Genomic DNA, 20,377 nt, shown 5'->3' with positions numbered 1-20,377 from the left:
CTCTCTCTCTCTCTCTCTCTCTCTCTCTCTCTCTCTCTCTCTCTCTCTTTCTGATTCCTGTATGTAGATGCCAGCTTCCTGCTTTTTCTGCCTGATACCATGCTTTCCTGTCCGTTATAGACCTCATCCCTCTGGAGCCATAACCCAAAATAAACTCCTTTTTCTTAGTTTGCCTTTTCTCACAGTTTGGTCATGATTGCAGCAACAGAAAAGTAGCTAATACACATATTAGACAGCATGCCAATGCAACCACTTCTGCATCCCGGACTGACTTCACAGTACTTACCTTCAACCACAACATTCTCAGGGCTCTACTGACTTTGTCTACTCATCCTTCCTCTGCCCCTCCACTGTCTCCACTGGTGTGGAGAACAGAAGCTGAAACACAGTAGGTACTCACAGCACACTCGTGTATTAGTGAGTCACCTGACACATTTGTTAAATAAAGGAATAATTGATTGATTGGGCACCACAACATACCCAAAAAAGCAGGGAGGCTCGATGCCATGCTTACAGTCATCACTCATGGTTTTCTTTTTTTTTTTATTTATTTATTTATTTATTGTATTGATGAGTACACTGTAGCTGTCTTCAGACACACCAGAAGAGGGCATCCAATCTCATTACGGATGGTTGTGAGCCACCATGTGGTTGCTGGGATTTGAACTCAGGACCTCTGGAAGAGCAGTCAGTGCTCTTAACCGCTGAGCCATCTCTCCAGCCCACTCATGGTTTTCAAAACAAGACACAGGAATGTGAGTCATGACAATCACATTCTGAAATAGATATTAGGGAAAGGGTAAGAAGAGACTTAGTCATTTAGAAAAATGTGTTTTGGGGAGGGGGCTCTAGGGCACTCACCCCCTGTATTACTGATTGCTTGCTTCTTTTGTTTGGCAGAGGGAGCCTAAGCAGGAGCACACAGGCTCTCCATTGCTATCCTAATTCCAGTCCAATGAGAGCATTCAGCAGTCAGCCTAAAGGTAGTCACCTAGAGGTTTCCTTTCAAGCGAGGTTACACTGCAGTTGACCCAAGACTAACAAAAATGCTGGCAAGCAGAGGCAGGAGGGATGACTTACAGTAAACAAGTTTCCAATGCAGCTTCCAAGAAGAGTAAAGAAGTGTTAGCAGCCTCTTTCCAGGAGAGAGCTCTTACATCAGCCTTCATCTCGGTCAACAGTCATTGAGAGTATGAGTTCTATTAGCAACCTCAGGTAAGCACCTTTATATGACATGTGCGTCATATGACCATATCAGTCCTATGGATCTACAATGTCGCTGAAAGGACAATCAGTACAAGTTGACCATGTGGAAGCCACAGGATGAAAGTGAAGACTGGGTCTGAGCCAAACCATAGAGCCAGCAGAACACAGGCCAGCTCAGGGCTGCCTGTAGCTAGCCCCCCAAACCAATGTTTCATCAAGACGCCGTGTGGCCTGTCATAGGTCCATGTAAGGAGAAGGAAATTGAATGACTGATATTAAGTCAATTTAATAAGCAAACTTGCTCAAGAAAACATGACACTTGTGAGACTTCTGTGAGACTTCTCTCTCCTTGCCTTCCAAGAGCTTTCCTCTTCCCGAGAGTTGCTTTGTCTTGGCCAGAGGCAGCTTTCACTCCAGAAGCTCTAGGGGAAATGATGTCCCTTTCCTTAAGGCCATGGCACTTAGGGGAAAATGAAGGCACACAAGGAAAGAAGAGGGAAAGTTGAATCTGGTGGTCAAGTCACTTAGGTCCATTAAAAGATCCCTCACAAGAAACGACAATGGAAGGTATGAGTGTGTATGCTTCTACAAGTGACAGTAAGTTGTCTCAACAAAAGGAGAAACTGAGGAGATAGCTAGCAGAGGAGTGTGGTAGGAACAGTGCCTAGGGACAGAAAACATGACAGAACTTTTGTAGAGAAACGTCAGGAAGAAAGGTCTGTTGTGCCTTGATTAGACCATCTGGACACCTTGTGTGGTGGTGAGCAGGAAGGAGGGAGAGGATTCTCAAAGGTGCTCTAACAACCCCAGGTGCTTCTGGGATGCAAAGTTTTGGTGTTGCCTGGTTTATCTGTCCAATGTTTTCCCTTTCACACCTGAACCAGTTCATCTAACCTGCAAAGCACAAACCTGGAGTGTTCTTTCTGGGGATAATTCACATTCTGATAATGCCTTCTGGAACATTTTTTTTTTAATCCATGGAACTTTTTTCCATGTTTTAGTCATCATCTGATCTAACTTGGGGAGGGGATGATTTCCAGGTTAAAGAGTGATGGCTGACTGTATGACCTGTCAAAAATAGGATCTTTGTTTCTCCAAACTTACTCCATGGTCAGTGAGGATAGTATGTGTATAGTCTTTGTTCTGTGACATCACATTGGGTGGATCAGACATCACTCTGTTAGGATCAGAACTAGTAATTCTCCAACTTTCTGCAATGGCAGTCTGTAGGAGGAGCAGCATGGCCACCTCTGCATAAATGCTGTCCTCCAACCCTCAGCCTCAAAGGCCTCTCCTGTAGGAGGACCTAATTGAAGACTGCCTGAGAGATCAAGGATTGCTGACTCAGACAATGCCAGATAATCCAGAACTGCTGTTTAGAAGAGATGCTTTCTTGGGACCAATGAGGCAGAGGTGAAGGGTATTAAAGGAGCTTGTTGCAGCATTTCTCACCTGCTCCTGGAGTCTGTGTCATTGATTCCACGCCACCTCACCTCCAACCACCAAAGGCAAGTAGGGTCGGCAGTTGGCAGTCCAGGGCACAGGCAACAGTGGTCCTGTGACTGGCTGGAGAATTCTCTGACAACTGGAAAGTTCATACTCATTCCATAATATCCTACTTCAGCAGCCACAAACAGAATATTCCCATTCTGTCACTTGGATTGGGTTGAAGAAAACTCTGGACATGACCATAGGAATAGTGTTCAAATCTCCCAGGTAGAATAGCAGATTCCTGGTTTTATAATTCCTGGTAGTAATTGCAGCTATTACCACCAGAGTTGTGCAATGTCTCTGGACAACTGACAAAGACCTGGGTGTGACAGAGAGTTTAAATAGCAGACTCTCCAAACTCCAGCTCATGTCTGAAAGTCCCTGCCTGTACTGGCCTGTCTGCTGGAGTGCAAACACAAGAAGATGCTTCCTGCTTCCTCATCCAGAGCCCTGGGGACTTTGGCAAGTTATCTTCGGAATGGAGGTTACCAAATCAACTATGTTTGGCTTTGCCTGCTCTTCCTACCTTTTGATTATTCAGGTGCACGAGAAAGTGAAGAGATGACAAGGGAAGTCTTGATCCCAGGGGAGCCTGAATGCCTGCTAGCTTCTGAGGACCCAAGCTGGTATTCTAGTACAAAGTTCTATAGATTTCATAATGGTTTCCATTGTCCATAGAAATTATTTACGAGAAATAGTAAGTATCCACCACACCCCAAAGCCTCGATCTGGGAGCCTTTGAATAAGGACAAAGAAATTGCGGCTAACTTAAGGGAAACGTTGGGTGAGCCCATCAGGTTTGCCTCACAGAAAAAAGGAGTTTTGAGTCTCTGAAGGTCAGTACAAGGAGAATTTGTTTCTTCTATGTACGTACCCTTTGACTTAGAGACAAAACAATCACAAGAGTCTTAAAAGTGGCCAGTTTCTCTCTGTCTCTCTCTGTCTCTCTCTTTCTCGCACTCACACACACGCTGCATAAAATCTCTGTATCCTTCCAGAGACTGTAATGCTCAAACAGGCAATAGGATGGGAAGTGGAAGACAGCAAGACACAACCCCTGAAGCTCACTGTTAAGCAGCCTAGTGAAATGATAAACTCCAAGTTCAGTGAGAGACCTTGCTCCCCAGAATAAAGTGAAGCACAGGAAGATGGATCGGTGCTTGGTGTGAAAGCAAAGGACATGAGGTCAGATCCCCAGAATCTATGTCAAATTCGTGCATGATCACACAAGCCTGACCCCTAGTTGGGAGGCAGAGACAGATAGGCCAGAGGAGCTCACTGGCCAGTCAGCTTAGCTGAAACAACAAGCTTCAGGCTCGGTGAGAGACTCTACGTAAAAAAAAAAAAAAGAAAGAAAGAATAAATAAGGCAGAGTGATAGAAGAAGACACTGGGCATGCTCCCCTGGCATCCGAGTGCACACTCAGAGATATGCAAACCTGTACACATATACACATATGTATTACACAGCACACGCATATAAACATACACCCCCAAATGAGTAATGTCATGTTTTAATTTAAAAACAAAGATTGCACAGATTTAAAATGTTTTGGGTTCTACACAAAAGTGGTCCCATAAACAATCAGCTAGATGAAGGAAAGGGTTTAGGAGTTCCACCCCTCTGTACTGAATGATTTGATACTGGCAGGTTCAGGGAGATAGAGAGTTATGTACCCACTAGGAAACTCACTAGACTCCAATAGAGTCCCAATCTAGTGCTCGCACAGATGCCCCTGGTTAAACTAAATGAATCACTAAATAAAACCAAAACTAATGAACCTAGCGTAGGGAGGAGAGAGGATCGCTAGAGATTGAAGGGATGAAGATGTGGAGGGTATGCAATCTGAATACACTATTACATGTATGCATGAAATTCTCAAAAACAAAATTAGTCAATAGAAGGTGGTTTTGGAAGCTTTTAGAAACGTAAAAAAGTTAACAGCTAAAGGAAGCAAAGTAAGCAGTCTCCTAGGTCAATCTATGCTGACAATTTCAGCATAGATAGATACATAGATGATAGATAGATAGATAGATAGATGATAGATAGGGATAGATATGTGATAGATAATAGATAAATAAACAGATGATAGATAGATATGGATAGATAGACAATAGATAGATAAACATAGATAGATAGATAGATAGATAGATAGATAGATAGATAGACAGACTTGATTAAAGCAGGCTGTGAAAGCTTTCCAAGGACGAGTGTGTGTGAGTACTCCTATGGAGAAGCCAGAACTCCTGAGAGTAGAGATGGTGATGTGCTGGGGAGGCAGGTTAGGGAAGGCTTCCTTTTAGAACACTTTGGGCTCTGGAACTATTTCTCTATTGTCTCTACCAGATGCTATGAGGATAGAGGCCACATATCCCTAGTGTCTTCTCGGATGGATGGATGGATGGATGGATGGATGGATGGATGGATGGATGGGTGGATGGATGGATGGATGGATGAATATATGCACAACTCTTGGTTAGTCAGATTCTTGATCAGCCCCCATTTACCCTAAGGAACCTAATTCTATTTCTAAGGTCAGAAAGTTCACCTTCCATGCCAAACTTCCCTGGACAGGTCTTTTGCCTTCAGTGTCCTGAGAGAAAAGAGGCAAGTAGGAGGAAGGTGGTGTGCCTGCCTTGGTGTTTAGCTTAACACTGGGTGCAGCTGATGGGCAGCAGAGAGGCCAAACAGTAACGTGTTTCACTTTCTATTCACAGAGCTAAACCAGGAAGAGGCATCTTTACTTAGGTTCATTCTTCTTTGTGCCAGGAGAGCTGTCCTGCAGTGTAAGAGATGTATGAGGTCAGATTTTCGTTTGCAGGAAGAACAGGTCTAGATATCCAGGTTACAACAGCAGCTGCTAATAGTGCTGACGTCGCCTCTCTGAGTCTTTTCTCCCCTTGCTCTCCATGGGGAGGAAAACATGAAGATATGGCAGTGGGAGGCGGCCATGGAAGAAGAGTTGAGGCTAGTGACAGTTGTCAAGGTGTTGGATCCCAGAGGACAGTCATCAAGGAAACCCCTGGATCAAGGGACAGAGTCCCCTTTACATATTGTTTGACTACAAAGTCCTTGTTCAATTTGCCACAAGCTGGGAGAGGGAAAAATCACAGTAAGAGAGACACAGACTCAGTCATCCCTCAGGACCTGCTGGGGATCAACATTCACTTCCAGAGTTCAAGCCCCTCAAACTTGTGTAGTATTTGCACAAAGCCTTTGAGCATTCTCACACACACTTTGAATGCATGTGCAATTGATTCTTAGTATTTTAATTGCAGGTGACTGACCTATGGATTGGGACCTGTGGCTATGGAGGGCTGGTGTGACATAGCAAGGCAGATTCCAGTCTACAGATTTTATAGATCCAGTTGTCCGAAACCTCCTGTGTCTGCTCATTACATTCCTCCCCGATTCAGCCTCAGTGGGACCAGGAAGTGCCCTAACACTAATTAGGAGCATCCTTCCCATGAGAATGGCTGCTGTAGTTGTCTTCATGTGCAATGTCTGTCCTTGAGGGACAGCTCTTTGAAGCCACTGCCACCAGGGTCCTCTAAAGGGAGGCAGTGTGTACACCCAGAGGAGATACATATATATATGTATATATACACACACACACATATATATATATATACATGCACACACATATATATGTATATATATACATACATGTACATATATATATATATGCACACGCACATATATACATGTGCTCATGCCCCTCTGGTCATGTGTGTACTTGCTTGGTGGCTTCTTGGGCCTAGTAAGCAAGCGTACTGCTGACACACTGGCCTACCTTTTCCAAAAGAATCCAGTCCCTGTGCTCACAGAAGAGAAGAAAGGCCTCCAAAGTCAGTTGAGAACTCTACCAGGAAAGAAACGCTTCCTGGATTCACTTAAAAGGGAAAATTATAAAAGCACTGGCGGACATTCTCCTCTGCACTTGTACTCTGTAGTTGGCATCAGGCCAGAGATGAGCCAGAACTCTGATGAGGCCTCGGCACTGAGCCTCAGCCTTTGACAGTTCCTTTCTGTGCCTCATCTTGAAGAAGATACCTGGAGTACAAACCACTGGGGAGCAGCTGGAAGGGTCAGGGGGTTCACACCGTCAAGGCAAGATGGGGAAATGTATATAGAGATTTGTGACATGTCTGAGGCCATGCAACCAGTTTATGACAGAGCCGTGACTGGTCTCCAGAACCCCCAAAGGTTAAATCTCTAGAGGATGAGGAACATGTCGATCCATTGCTCAGGACTGAAATAAACACCTAAAATGAACAGAAAACAAATTTAGAGCCTAAAAATCAGACACTATGATTTGTCTGTCTTTGACAAGATTATCTTCAGAGCAATAAGATGGCATTAACTAGGCTAGGTACATTGCCAGCACTCTACACACATTACTGGTGTGGAACAGGGATGTTGAACCCTGCTTATCTAACACAGGGGAAGTCATGGCTGGGAGAACATAAATAATTTGCTAGATATTACATGAATACCAAGAGAATAATACCAAGATTGTCCCCAGCTCTCCTGTTCCCCCAAATCTAGGCCTTGATTTAGTGTGACACTGACTTTCCTCAAAAAGAAGGACAAAGCGGGGTGTCCTCATTTATTTTGGGTCACCATATGTTCAAACCCAAAATGAAGATATCTTCTTAAGGAAATTTAAGATGAAAAGAAAAAAACGGTTGGAGAGAAATTGATGTATGAACAAGTTGGGTGAGATTACTCGTGGGTGGGGAAGATGTTTGGGGTTCTGTGTGTGTGTGTGTTTGCTATGTGTTAAGCAGCTCAACTCTGTGTCTTTTCCTGAATTCTATTTGGCCAGACCAAAAGAATAGAACCTGCTTTTTTCTAAGTGTTAGAAACAAAAAGATTGATTGAAGGTAGTCAGATACTTATCCATATATGCCCAGGATCATCCAAACCCTTGATAGGCCTAGTTCTGGAAGGCCTATCTAAGAAGAAGATGAAGGAGACATCCAAGCAGCCTTCCAGGGGCCAGTGCTAAGCAAATTCACTCTGCCCTTTGACCTCAGAATATCCTTGGCTTGCTCCCTGGCTGGAAGAACCGTAATGGAGGAGGCATTCAAACTCCTGAAAAGGTTGTTTTTCCTTTGTACCTAGCTCCCAAAGACCAAAGCTCTGTCCTCAGCCCACGCTCATCTTTCACTCTATTATCCAAAGCAATTATTTGACTTTTCAGCTCATTATATTATTAACCTTGTTTGATTCAAGTGAGGGCTCACACTGCCGTCTACACACACGCTGCTAGTGGTAGCCCTGGTACTCCTACAAAGCAGATGGGACCCTGTGCTGGTTTGAATATGCTTGGCCCAGGGAGTGGAACTATCTGGAGACGTGGCCTTGTTGGAGTGGGTGTGGCCTTGTTGGAGGAAGTGGTGGGGGTGGGCTTTGAGAGCTTCCTCCTAGCTGCCTGAGGAGGCCAGTCTTCTGTTCGCCTTTGGAACAAGATGTAGAACTCTCAGTTCTGCCTGCATCATATCCACCTAGGCACTGCCATGCTCCCACCTTGATGATAATGGACTGAACCTCTGAACCTGTAAGCCAGCTCCAATTAAATGTTGTCCGTTATAAGAGTTTCCTTAGTCATGGCGACTGTTCACAGCAGTAAAACCCTAAGACAGACCCCAACGGGGCTCCTATCTTTCCCATTCTCCATTATGCCTCTGTTCAGTTCTGCTCAGTTCAGGAACTTAACAGAACCCACCCACTAGACATCACACCCTGCACTAGACTCTGAGGAGAGGGCAGGAGATCGAGCCTTCTGTATCCAGAGACTCCACACTGACAGGAGAGGCACAGTGGGCCTCTACAGCAGACATCTATAGGGTCTGCGGCACAGCCTGTTCCAAGGTGCAGAAGGTGTGAGGACAGGGCAGACAGATGAGGAAGAGCAGAGAAGACTTTCAGAGAAGCTGGCACGTGGAGCACATGTGGAAGGATGAATGGGGGTGGTGCAACAGAAGACGGGCCAAGCGAAGATGCACATAGAAGCACAGAGTACAGAACAGAGGGTCATCTGGTCCCTGTCAGAGAGGTAACTGCTCACTCATGTCATCAGCATGCCTCAGAAGCCCAGGAACAGCCCTGACTCCTGTCCTTAGCTCTAATCCTTAGCTCCTGAATATGTGACCCTTTTGTCACAGGCTCTCTGCTATCACCTATGTCTGCCCCTAGACTCCTGGTCCCAATGCCACACTTGGATGTCTGTTTTGTCTTTGAGCAGCGAATTCTTTGAGGGGTATGATCTATCACTATGAGTGAGAACACTTCTTCTGCCCTGCTCCGAGTACCCTAGAAGCCAGGCCAGTCCTAACTCTCCAACAGAGATACTAACACATGTATTCGTGGAGCTGTAAGCTGTCTGCTGAAGCAAGTACAAAAATACACAAGTGTGAGATGTGGTTCTGGTAAGAGCCAGGAGACCAACCTGCCTCCTGTTAGGAAGCACTCTTACATGGGAGCCGGGGGAAGTATGATATGAAGCCTGGCAAGTCCTGACTTGTCTTCCCAGAGGTTACTCTGTGGCAACAAGGTTAGAGGTAGTAACAGTGGAGAGACTAGAAACAAAGACTAAGGCCAGCATAACAGGCTGTTGCAGAAGCTCAAGCAATGTGGGAAGAGGAAGCCAGGCCTTTATGCTGCTCGCTCGTGGCTAGAGCAATCATGGACAGCAGTGTCCAGATGAGTGACACATGCTTGCCCTGCCCCAACCCTTCCAGTGACCTGATGCTCATCACTGTGGGCCTGACCACCTCTGCCATTGCCTTCTCCATCCCCACCAGTATTTCCCTTCTCTTCTTTCTTCTGGTCCTCCTGCTCCTCCTCATCTTCCTACCCTCTTTCCCTCTATAGTGCCTTTTCTTTCTCCTCTTCCTCTTCCTCCTCATTCTTTCTCCCTCCCTCTCTTCCTTCCTCCGTCCTCTCCCTTCTCCTCCACTTCTTCCTTCCATCCCTCTCTGTCTCTCTCCAACTTGTCCTCTCTTCCCCCTTATCCCTCCTTCCTGTTTCTCTCTCTCTCCCCCTCCACTTCATCTTGCTCATCTTCTCTTCCTCATCCCTCCCTCCCTCTTACCTTCTTTTTCCCTTCCTTCTTTCTTCATCTTTCCCTTCCCTCCTCTCCACTCTCCCCTATCCTTTCTGATCCTCTCTTCTTCCTCCTCCTCTTCCTCTTCCTCCTTTTTCTTCATCCCATTCTTCACTGTGCCTTGCTTCTTACATCTAATTCACTTCTCTCTGGTGAGAGGAGACAGAATAGGAAGCCTTAGGTCTAAGAGAGGCCAGCTGAAAAACAGTTAGCGAGAGGGAGAGAGAGAGAGAGAGAGAGAGAGAGAGAGAGAGAGAGAGAGAGAGAGAGAGAGAGAGAGAGAGAGACAGCCATAGGCCTAATTAGGGTCAGGATTTTCATAAGTCTAACTACAGAATGCTTAAAAATATTTAAGAAACAAAACACAAACAAGCAGAAAGAGTCTTTCCTTTGGACTCCTTTGCCTTGAGAGCCTCGGAGGGAAACTACAGCCCTCACAGGAGTTCTGTCAGGCAGGAGGTGCTGGGTGGAAGTCTACTGAAGAGCACCCAGGGCTCTGGCCACCCTCTGCCTCTCCCATGACCACCTGCCACCTCAACTGTGACCCAGAGCTGTCTTCAGTGATTCTGTACAGGTCACAGCAACCTGTTTATGGACATCTAGAGTTCCCAGGCACTCTTAGGACAAGGGACTCGGGATGTGTCCAAATGGGCAGCAAAGCCTTGGTCAGAGAACTCGTTCCTCTCTTTCTATTTATACCGATGTAAATACTCGCCAAGAAAACAAGGCATGTGGGCATGCGCAGCCCTGCAGGCCCTCGGGTGGCTGCAAAAGGCAACTGGAAAGTCACATGTCATAACATTGGAAAGTACATATGCAGCTATTCTTAGTCTTGGAATGTATACACTGTCTGCCTGCCCAGCAGCCCTTGCACAGAGCTCTAGAAACTGTGAAAGTGCCTGCAGCATAAACAAATCCAGAATCTCCTAGGACAGAAAATTTGCCAACAGAAAGGCCCGGGCTTTATGGTTTTATTCCAAGCCTAAGGTAGAAATCTTGAGAGGACAAGACAGACCCAGCATCAGTGGATGTCACTGCAGCAAAACAAGGTAAGTGTCCCTCATATGTTATTCTTCAGCAGGCAGATGGCCTGTGTCACCAATAAACCACAGAAGTGGTTGGTCTTTGTCCTCTATTAATTACATCTTTAGAATAAGAACCAAAGAGCACAAAGTCTTCTACCTAGACCTCGAAGCAGCCCACTGTGATCCTCTGTGACCAGACGACCACACCCCCGAATACTAGCCTTGGTGAATGACTAGCCCTCAGAAAGATTCGGAGATGAATTAACTGGCAAATCTGATAAGGACCTGGACAAAGGCATACATGTCTTGTCAAAGGCATAGACTATTCTCGTGTCAGGCTAATATGTGAGTCTCAATTCACTTTGGTTGGAAGATGCCTACAAGTAGCTGGAGATGCTTTGTGTCTTTTATCTCTGAAGAAAATAACAGCCTGAAGCAGATCACTCTGTGGTCTAGGGCGAGGGTGGTTTCCTCTTTGATTTTCAATGTGCTCTGTTCATGATTCCACTGTCTTGGTAAACAGATAGCGGTGAATAAGACTTGGAGCCCCCACAGCTAACCCCCCCAGTATGCTGTGAGAAAGCCTTGGCTTTGCTTCCGTTTGAAGCTTCCCTCCTTCTTTGTAGGATGGATGAGGAGCTACCAGATGGGGTTGTCTTCAAAGACCACAACTTCTCCTCTGACTTGTTAAGACAGCTCAATGGCTTAAGACAAAACAAGACCCTGACTGATGTGAGCATCTGCTCCGGGGCCTGGGAGGTCCCTTGTCACCGCAATGTGCTGGCCTCCAGCAGCCCCTACTTCAAGGCCATGTTCTGCAGCCACTTCCGGGAGAGCAGAGAGGCCAAGGTGCAGTTAAAAGGCATCAGTTCCACAACTCTGGAGCAGGTCATCACGTATGTGTACACGGGAGAGGTGCACATCTCGGCTGCCAGCGTCCTCCCGCTGATGGAGGCAGCTGCCATGCTGCAGTATCCCCGGATGTTTGAGGCCTGCTCCTCATACCTCCAGAGCCAGCTGGCCCCCAGCAACTGCCTGGGCCTGGTCAGACTCGCAGAAATCTTAAGCTGTGACAGCCTTAAGAAGAAAGCGAGGGAGGTGGCCCTGACTTACTTCCCAGAGGTGGCAGCATCAGCAGACCTGAAGGAACTCTGTGCCATGGAGCTGCGGGACTACCTGGGAGATGATAGGCTCTGTGGAGAGGAGGAAAAGGTGTTTGAGGCCCTCATGGCTTGGGTAAAGCATGACCTCCAAGCCCGGTGGAGGTACATGCAGGAACTGTTGCAGCAGGTTCGTCTACAGTATATCCACCCAGCCTTCTTCCATCACTTCATCGTCAATGATGCCCTCCTTCAGTCCTCACCTGCTTGCCGAGTCATCCTGGAGATGGCCAGGAAGCAGATATTCTCTTCGTATGGTCCCAGTGCCCAGGATTGTACACTCCTATGGCACGCGCCCCCACGGAGCTCCTACCAAGACTTCCTCCTCCTCCTTGGGGGACGGAAGGACAACCAGCAGACCACCAGGGATGTCTTGCTCTACAGTGTACAGACTGGCCAGTGGCAGAGCCTAGCCAAACTCCCCACGCGGTTGTACAAGGCCTCAGCTGTCACCTTGCACCGAAGTGTCTATGTGCTCGGGGGCATGGCTGTCAGTGAGGGGAAGAGTCTCATCAGCTGTGGTGTTTATATCTTCTCTCTGAAACTCAACCAGTGGAGGATGGGGGAGCCCATGCTGGCAGCCCGCTACTCCCACAGAAGCACTGCCCACAGGAACTTCATCTTCTCCATTGGGGGTACTGGAGAAGGGCAGGAGCTTCTGGGATCCATGGAGAGGTATGACAGCATCCGTGATGTCTGGGAAGGCATGGCCAGCATGCCAGTGGCTGTGCTCCACCCTGCCGTTGCAGTGAAGGACCAAAGGCTCTATCTTTTTGGGGGTGAAGACATCATGCAGAACCCTGTGCGCCTTATCCAGGTAATCCATTGGTCCTTCTCATCATGTTACTACCAAGTGTGTTTGCATACATACACTCATATGCATATAATACATGTATAAATAAACATGCGTAATATGATGGCTTATACATATTTATATGTGTGTTTATAGTCATGTAAACAAGCATTCACATGCACATTTATAACAGCATAAACATGCACACATATATGTATATGCACATACATAATTATATACAGATATACTCATAGGCACATGCATATATATATATATGGTGTATACATACATGCAAATATATGTGTGCATGTATTCAGTCATGAGTACATTCATTCACATGAACATATATAGCAAACAGTATAAATATGCATATACATATATATACACACATAATTACATGACATACTCATATATACATTCATACATATATAATGACATACATAAACATATGCAGACATACACATATACATACATGCATACATAATGACAAACATGAATACATACATATGCATGTATATATTCATGGGTATGCATGTGTACACATATTGTGTACATGTATGTATGTACACTTGCTTATGTATATATACACTTACATATGCATGCATTCATGTACATATGTAAAACAGCTATAAATGTGCCCAGATGTCATAAATACGTATGTGCATATATGCATTCTTGTATAGCCATATACATAGACATATCTCTGCACACATCTATGTATATATGTAGGTACTTGTATGTATATTCACACAATCATATTTATCATGGCATGCATATGTGCATGTATGCACCTCTGTAAATGCAGACACATAATGGAATATACACATCTGTACATGTGAGGGCTATACAGAGAAACCCTACCTCAAAAAACAAAAACAAAAACTTTGAAAAGAATTCTGTGTTTGTTTTATGCTGATCTGAGCAATGAAGCAGAGGAGGAGAGCTGGCAGATAAGAAAGAAGGATAAAAGAGGAAGGGAGAGTCCAAGTGGATGCTGAGATGCATGGAAGAGAGGGCCTGACTGCAAGCAAAGAGCTTTCTGACAGCTGAAGAAATCAGCTATCTGCAGAGGGAGGGAGTAATCCTGGATAAAGTTCCTTTGTACAAAAGCCCAGGAGGAAAAAAAAAAAAGGGAGGCACAGCCCACTGCCCAGGAGCTGAGAGCATGGCACACGGTTGCCAGGTAGAACAAGGAAGAAGAAGGCTGTATGCAGGACAGTCGCTGAGGAGAATAGGCGTTAGCCCCTGTGTAATCTTCATCATCCCCATCCCACACTAACCCAGCAACTTCCTCCACCCAGATGCTGCCTCCAAGCCCCTCCCATCAAGATTCTGGAACATTCCAGAAGGGCTGGTAGAGATGAAGTTATTACAGCTGGACTTTGTAAATCTTGTCAAGAACCTAGGGTGGTAACCTGACAGGATGGGCAGTGAGGGCATCAAAGCATTTTGTGTATGATGGGGAAGCAACCAGACTTGCATTTTAGCTCCCTCTATGCTGGTAGAAGAGGGACTGGAGAAGAGCCAGGAGATTCTCCCAGAAGTCCAGGCAAAGAATGATGATAGCTCAGACACTATCAGAGTCTCTGGGGTTACTTCCCCTGCCTTTCTTTCTTTCATCCCACACTCTCCCAGACCATCTAGCCTCACTCTTTAGAAGTACCGTCCTCAGTCCCACACATTGACTTGAGCTGGAAAAGACTCAAGAGTTCCACCAGCACACATTTGTGGAAAGCTAGAACCCCACCCCCACACCGTCTCTGGTTGTTTTTCATAATAGAATCAACAAATTATGCTGGTGACTTCACACTACAAAACTGTCACCAAGTTCCTAAGAATAAACTAAGACAAAGCCAAATAAATGCAAACTTGTGAGTGATCCTTTTGCGTTTTAACTGAGGAAAGCCAGGAATGAGTGAAAGTCTTCATTTACATGCTTTTCTTTCCTGCCTAGCATTAGCTTCGAGGTGGACTTTCGACTCAGTCAGAGTTTAAAGTGAATGCCGAGGGTCACTTGATGGAGCAGGATAGGATTTCAGACAGAGCAAAGTTTTCTCCATCTGACGCCTGTGTTCTTTCCAGTGCTGTCTTTCAATGGTGACACTAGATGAGGTAAATGTGTATGGTCCCTTTCTACCTGGCCTTCGTTCTGCCTCTGCTGCTGGATGACAATACAGATCTCATATTATAAGGGAAGGATCGCTTCACGGTTACCATGCCACAGCCACACAAAGCTGAGGGAGCAGAAGGCCAGGGAGAAATCACTCACTTGAGTAACGTGCAAGCAGCATTTGCTTTTCTTCTGAGGATCCCAGTTCTCAAGGAGTGTGTCATCGATGTATTTTCAGGTGAAGCAAAGGAATTTCCCAGCCACTGTGACTATACCCCACCTCGATCAGGCTTCAACAGGAAGAGGGAATGATGTAGATCCCAAGGGGGTCTTGGTCATCCATCAGGACGCTGTAAGATGGATACAGGCAAAGGGATTTGCCGTGAAAGCCTTGTGAACTGAGTCTGGCCCCCAGAACCCATGTAAAAGTGCACAGAGAGAAAAGACTCCATGGAGTCCCTGTGTAGCCCATGCTGACCTCAAACTCCCTGTGCAGCCAAGGATGACCTGGACCTTCTGATCCTCCTGACCTTCACACATGCCATCCCAGGAGTGTACAGACATGTACACAGGCATATCACAACAACAATAATGTTTAAACCATCAGGAAAGGCCACTCTCCCTCAGCAGATCCATGACATTAGTGATTAACACGGCCTCTGGATTGAAGCAGCAACTACCATTCATTTCCACACAGTCTGGCTGTGTAGTCTTAGGCAAATCACTGAGCTCCTTCTGAGCCTAGCTACCTGATAAAATGTGAATGTCAAATTCTTCTTACTGCTTATTTATTTGTTTTTAAAGATGTGTGTGTGTGTGTGTGTGTGTGTGAATGTGTGTGTGGCCTGCTTACATATCAGTGAGTCATATGCATGCAGAAGCTCTAGGGACCAGAAGAGGACATTTGATTCTCTGGAACTGGAATTAAAGCCACCATGTGAGTTGCTCAGAATTGAACCCAGGTCTTCTGGGAACGCAGCCAGTTCTTTTAAGCACTGAGCCACCTCTCCAGGCCCTACTTATTGTTTTAAAAACAAAGTTTCATGTAGCCCAAGCTGACCTCAAACTCCCTGTGTCGCCAAGGATGACCTCTTGCCTCCACCTCTTAAGTGCTAGCAACCATATCCTGTTTATGTGGTTCTTGGATCAGCACATACATACATACATACATACATACATACATACATACATACATACATACACATACTCTACCAAGTGCCTTACATCCTCAGCCTCCAATTTTTTATCTAATGTTAAGAATAAGGTCTTTGATAAAGCTAGAAACTATATTTTATATGTAAAGAAGTTTCAGTGACAACTACTATGTCATTTTCCTCTGTAAACAAATTCTTTTGTTTCTTCCTTTCTTAGGTGAAATCCATCCTTTATCTCTTGTGCTAAGTTTTGCTTATTACTAATTAGCTTGCATTTCATATTTGAATTTTATCCTAGGAAATCAACAAAAGAGGGAATCCTGATTCAATCCATATTTCAGGGGATGGCTAACGAACCTGCCTTCTCCTCTTTGATTTGTCCTTTTCTCTTGCTTCTCTTCTTTCCCCAAAATCCTCTAATTCCTCTCAGGCATAAACTGTTCCAAAGGCTTCCTTAGATAGATACAAGCTTATTCTTGGTTCTCTGACCCTCTTGGCTACACTGGAACATTTAGAAATATAAACATGAGCTAGAAATAAAAATTATTAGAAAAATAATCGGTTTCCTAAATATCCAACCTCCTCCATTTCTCATTAAAAGAATAAAATATCCCAAGAAGGGAAGGGAAGTGCCTACCCCAGTGCAGAACTCTTGGTCCATTCAATAGAAATACTGCCGTTGGTCTCATGGGGTCACATGACTAACTTCTAGTACATTCTTCTTTCTGCCAGCAATTGTTCAATTGCTGAGAGAAAGACATAGAAAGAAACAATTCATTTCTGATTCACCCTCTAAATGACTACTTGGGCCAGTGAGATGCCTCGGCAGGCAATGACTCTTGTCACAGGACTGATGTTAAAACCCTGGAACGCACATCGTGGAAGAGGAGAACCGAAACCCAAAAGCTATGCTCTGACCTTCACACTTGAGCTGAGGCATCTACACTACACACATACACACACTCACACACTCACACATTTATATACACACACATACACACACATTCACACACATTCACACACATTCATACACACATTCACACACACACATTCACAGACACATACATTCACACACACACATTCATACACACATTCACATACACACACATACACACACATTCATACACACATTCACATACACACATGTTCACACACACCAAAGAAAAACTGTAACAGACAGCTAATTTTGTTACCATGACTCTGTTTCCCCCCGTCAGGTTTACCACATTTCCAGAAACACGTGGTACAAAATGGAGACAAGAATGATCAAGAACGTGTGTGCCCCCGCAGTGGTGCTGGGGGAAAAGATCGTCATTGTAGGAGGTGAGTTAACAGAGGATGGGTGTCCGGGGACAAACTTGGCAGCTCTTAGGGGAAATGGTTGCTGATGCTGACAGAGAAGTGAAGTGTTATTCTATGGGCAGGTCTTTTTTAAAGCACACTCTCTGGGGAAAGTACGGAAAACTGGGCAAGGATATTCACCGTGAAGCTTCTCCAAGCCTCTCTGTATAAACAAGGGATGAAATGGTACCTGTTCTGCAGAGGTGCTGCCATGATAAAGTTGTTCTAGACACACAGTGAAGAGGAGACGTTCACTGCTGTTGACACTAGCTAGTTAGTGGTGGCTCAAACCTGGAATTTGAACACCAGGGAGGTGGAAACAGGATCATCACTAGTTGGAAGCCAGTCTGGGCTACCAAGTGAGTTCCAGATCAGACTAGACAACAGTGTGTGACCCTGTCTCAAAATAATAATAATTAATAATATTACTATAATTATAAGTAATCATAATGATGATGATGATACTACTAATAAGAACAACAATGACGACCAGTGCATCATTTCTCTGTAAATGCATAATATATTATGGTTAAGAGGGCTGGTGTAGGGGTCAACAAGATCTGAGTTCAAATCCCAACTCTACCACTAAATGGTTACATACTTTTTATAAGTTATTCATCTTTCCATGTCTTGGTTTGTCTGTCAGTAAAATAGGGACCCTCAAAGTAATGGTCCAATAGCCTGCCATGGGCATCCATTTCTGAGTTCCAAAGAAGGACTCCTTCCTTGAATGGCTATGGCTCTGGGATAAAGTAGGAGAGATAAAAATGCCAACAAGGCTGAGGAAGCTTCTGGAAGGCAGAATCTGCCCCTACTCTGTCACTATCTTACATACTGCCTACATTTGGGCTAGAGCCAGAGAGATCCAGCTGTGAGACCCAGCTCTGCCACATGTCAGGTTATAGCAGGGTACCTGAACATCCGTGCTTCAGCTCAGGGTCTCAGGCTGGTGTGGGTGGGGAGCAGAAGTGTCCCTCAACCACTGACCCCCAGCCACAGGTGAGCAACCCACAGTTGTTCATGTTATTGGACTTTCAGGTTATACAAGGAGGATTCTTGCTTATGATCCTCAGTCCAACAAATTTGTCAAGTGTGCAGACATGAAAGACCGAAGGATGCACCATGGGGCCACGGTAATGGGGAACAAGTTATATGTAACAGGTGGACGGCGGCTGACCACAGACTGTAACATTGAAGACTCGGCTTCCTTTGACTGCTACGACCCAGAGACGGACACCTGGACATCCCAGGGACAGCTACCTCACAAACTCTTTGACCATGCCTGCCTGACTCTCCAGTGCATACCCCACATGCCCAGCCTCTCCTGAGGGCCACAGGAACTTATCTAGGTTCAAAAAGCTGTGTGTTGGGAGAGACTGCAACCCAGCTCTAGAGCCTAGAGCTGAGGAGAGTCAAAACTACCACTCTCTACAGAGTAGTCTTCTTTTTAAAATGCCAGTGGATGCTTTTTGAAAATTCCATCCTTACCTCTTGAACCAGTATCAGAGACTGCACTGTTATAACTGGATAGGTCTAGATCATATCCCTCCAGATGGAAGTGGGGTTAACTACTTGATTGACAGCACAAATTACATTAAATAAGACAGAAGATGTTTCTCAGAGGAAAAGGGGATTCTGGACATGGATACAGACACACACATGGACACACACATGGGGACACACACACCCTTGCCCAGGTCACCCCTAACATCCAGAATGAGAGGCCCAAGGGACCCAAGAGAACTCTTGAATCTTTGGGATCACCCCTCAGGCCAGGTGACAGCATCTGTGACTATTTCCATACATTCTATGGATACAGCATATTGGATGTAGGCTCAGTTCAGTATCTATGTAGGGTTTGCAAAATTAGCTTGCAGTGAAGAACATAAGGACAGAACAAAGCTTGCTTCCGGTGCCTGTTTTCTTCCCAGCTCCAGGAAGCTATAAAGCTGCTGAATTAAACCAGAGCTTCATTTCAGTAAGTGTTGAGAATGGGCTTTCTGGGGAAGGCCAACAGATTCTCTCAGCCAGCCTCTGGAGGTCAGAGCTGACCCTCCCTGTGTTCCTTTCACTTCCAAGTGCCCTTCATACTCTGCTCAATGACAAGCCTATGCAAAAGCTGATGTACCCATCAGAGGCTCTCAGTGCTGCCCGAGTGATCTGATCACAGGGAAGACATTGGGAAGCAGCATTGAGTAGTCCCATTCAAGATGGATACCCAGGGGTTCTCTGAGAGGTCCACAATTCTGTATTTCTGAAAGGCATCCTAGGTGACCCTAGGTGGAGCCATGATGGAGAACTGCGGCCCGGTTCTGCTGTGATCACTGAAGACCACCATGGCTACTTTCTTTCCCATCTTATCCTGGCCAATGCTAGGCAATCCCAGTATTGTAAGTAAAGTTATTTCCCATCCATGGAAGCTTCTGGAATAAATTCTGCTGTTCTGTGCCTGGTTCTAGAGTGCTCACACGCTGAGACCACTCTTTCTTCTCAGTGTTGCAAAGGCTTCTCCTTTTTTCTGCTTTCTGACCTTAGCACCTCAGGCCTTCTCATTGAGGCAATACACTTAATTATGGTGCAGGGACTCTGCCTGCACCATTGTCCCTGCCCCACAGCCTACATGCTGCCCTCTTCTCTAACTCTCTCCCCTTTTCTGAGACAGTTTCATGTCGCCTAGGTTGACCTCAAACACTATGTAGCCATGACCTTCTATTTCTCCTACCTCCACCTCCTGAGCTGTGGGATTACAGGTATGTACCACCATTCCTGGTCTATGCTTCACTAGAGATCAAACCTAAGGGATTGTACACACTAGACAAGAATTCCACCAATGAAACTACAGTCCTACCACTAATCCGTTCTCTTTGAAGTCTCTCTAGTCAGACTCTTGGTCCCATCTCTCCTTGAATATGAACTTGCAAAGGTACCCAGTCATGCAAACACCGTGCAAACAGTCCAGTTTCATTTGTGGCCCACACTGACTGAC

General features: G+C 45.5%; 1 protein-coding gene across 1 annotated transcript; it reads left to right on the top strand.

Annotated features, from left to right (window-relative positions):
• Nucleotides 1–10,610: 10,610 nt before the first annotated feature.
• Klhl38 (kelch like family member 38) lies at nt 10,611–19,369 on the top strand. Its single transcript, XM_028753893.1, has 4 exons — nt 10,611–10,857; nt 11,460–12,810; nt 17,268–17,373; nt 18,430–19,369. The coding sequence occupies exons 2-4, from the start codon at nt 11,461–11,463 to the stop codon at nt 18,717–18,719; spliced, it is 1,746 nt and encodes a 581-aa protein (XP_028609726.1). The 5' UTR covers nt 10,611–10,857; nt 11,460; the 3' UTR covers nt 18,720–19,369.
• Nucleotides 19,370–20,377: the final 1,008 nt, after the last annotated feature.

The sequence above is a fragment of the Grammomys surdaster genome, unplaced genomic scaffold, assembly GCF_004785775.1.
Source record: "Grammomys surdaster isolate TR1022 unplaced genomic scaffold, NIH_TR_1.0 125974, whole genome shotgun sequence".
Taxonomy (NCBI): domain Eukaryota; kingdom Metazoa; phylum Chordata; class Mammalia; order Rodentia; family Muridae; genus Grammomys; species Grammomys surdaster.
Note: the sequence above shows the minus strand (reverse complement) of the source record. Positions and strands in the feature narration are given on the sequence as shown.

Excerpts from the sequence above, each read along its gene's own strand:
- Klhl38 (XM_028753893.1), top strand. The coding sequence starts at position 11,461 with ATGGATGAGGAGCTACCAGATGGGGTTGTCTTCAAAGACCACAACTTC. Across the intron at positions 12,811-17,267 it reads ACCCTGTGCGCCTTATCCAG|GTTTACCACATTTCCAGAAA; the intron begins GTAATCCATTGG and ends TCCCCCCGTCAG. Across the intron at positions 17,374-18,429 it reads AAAGATCGTCATTGTAGGAG|GTTATACAAGGAGGATTCTT; the intron begins GTGAGTTAACAG and ends TTGGACTTTCAG.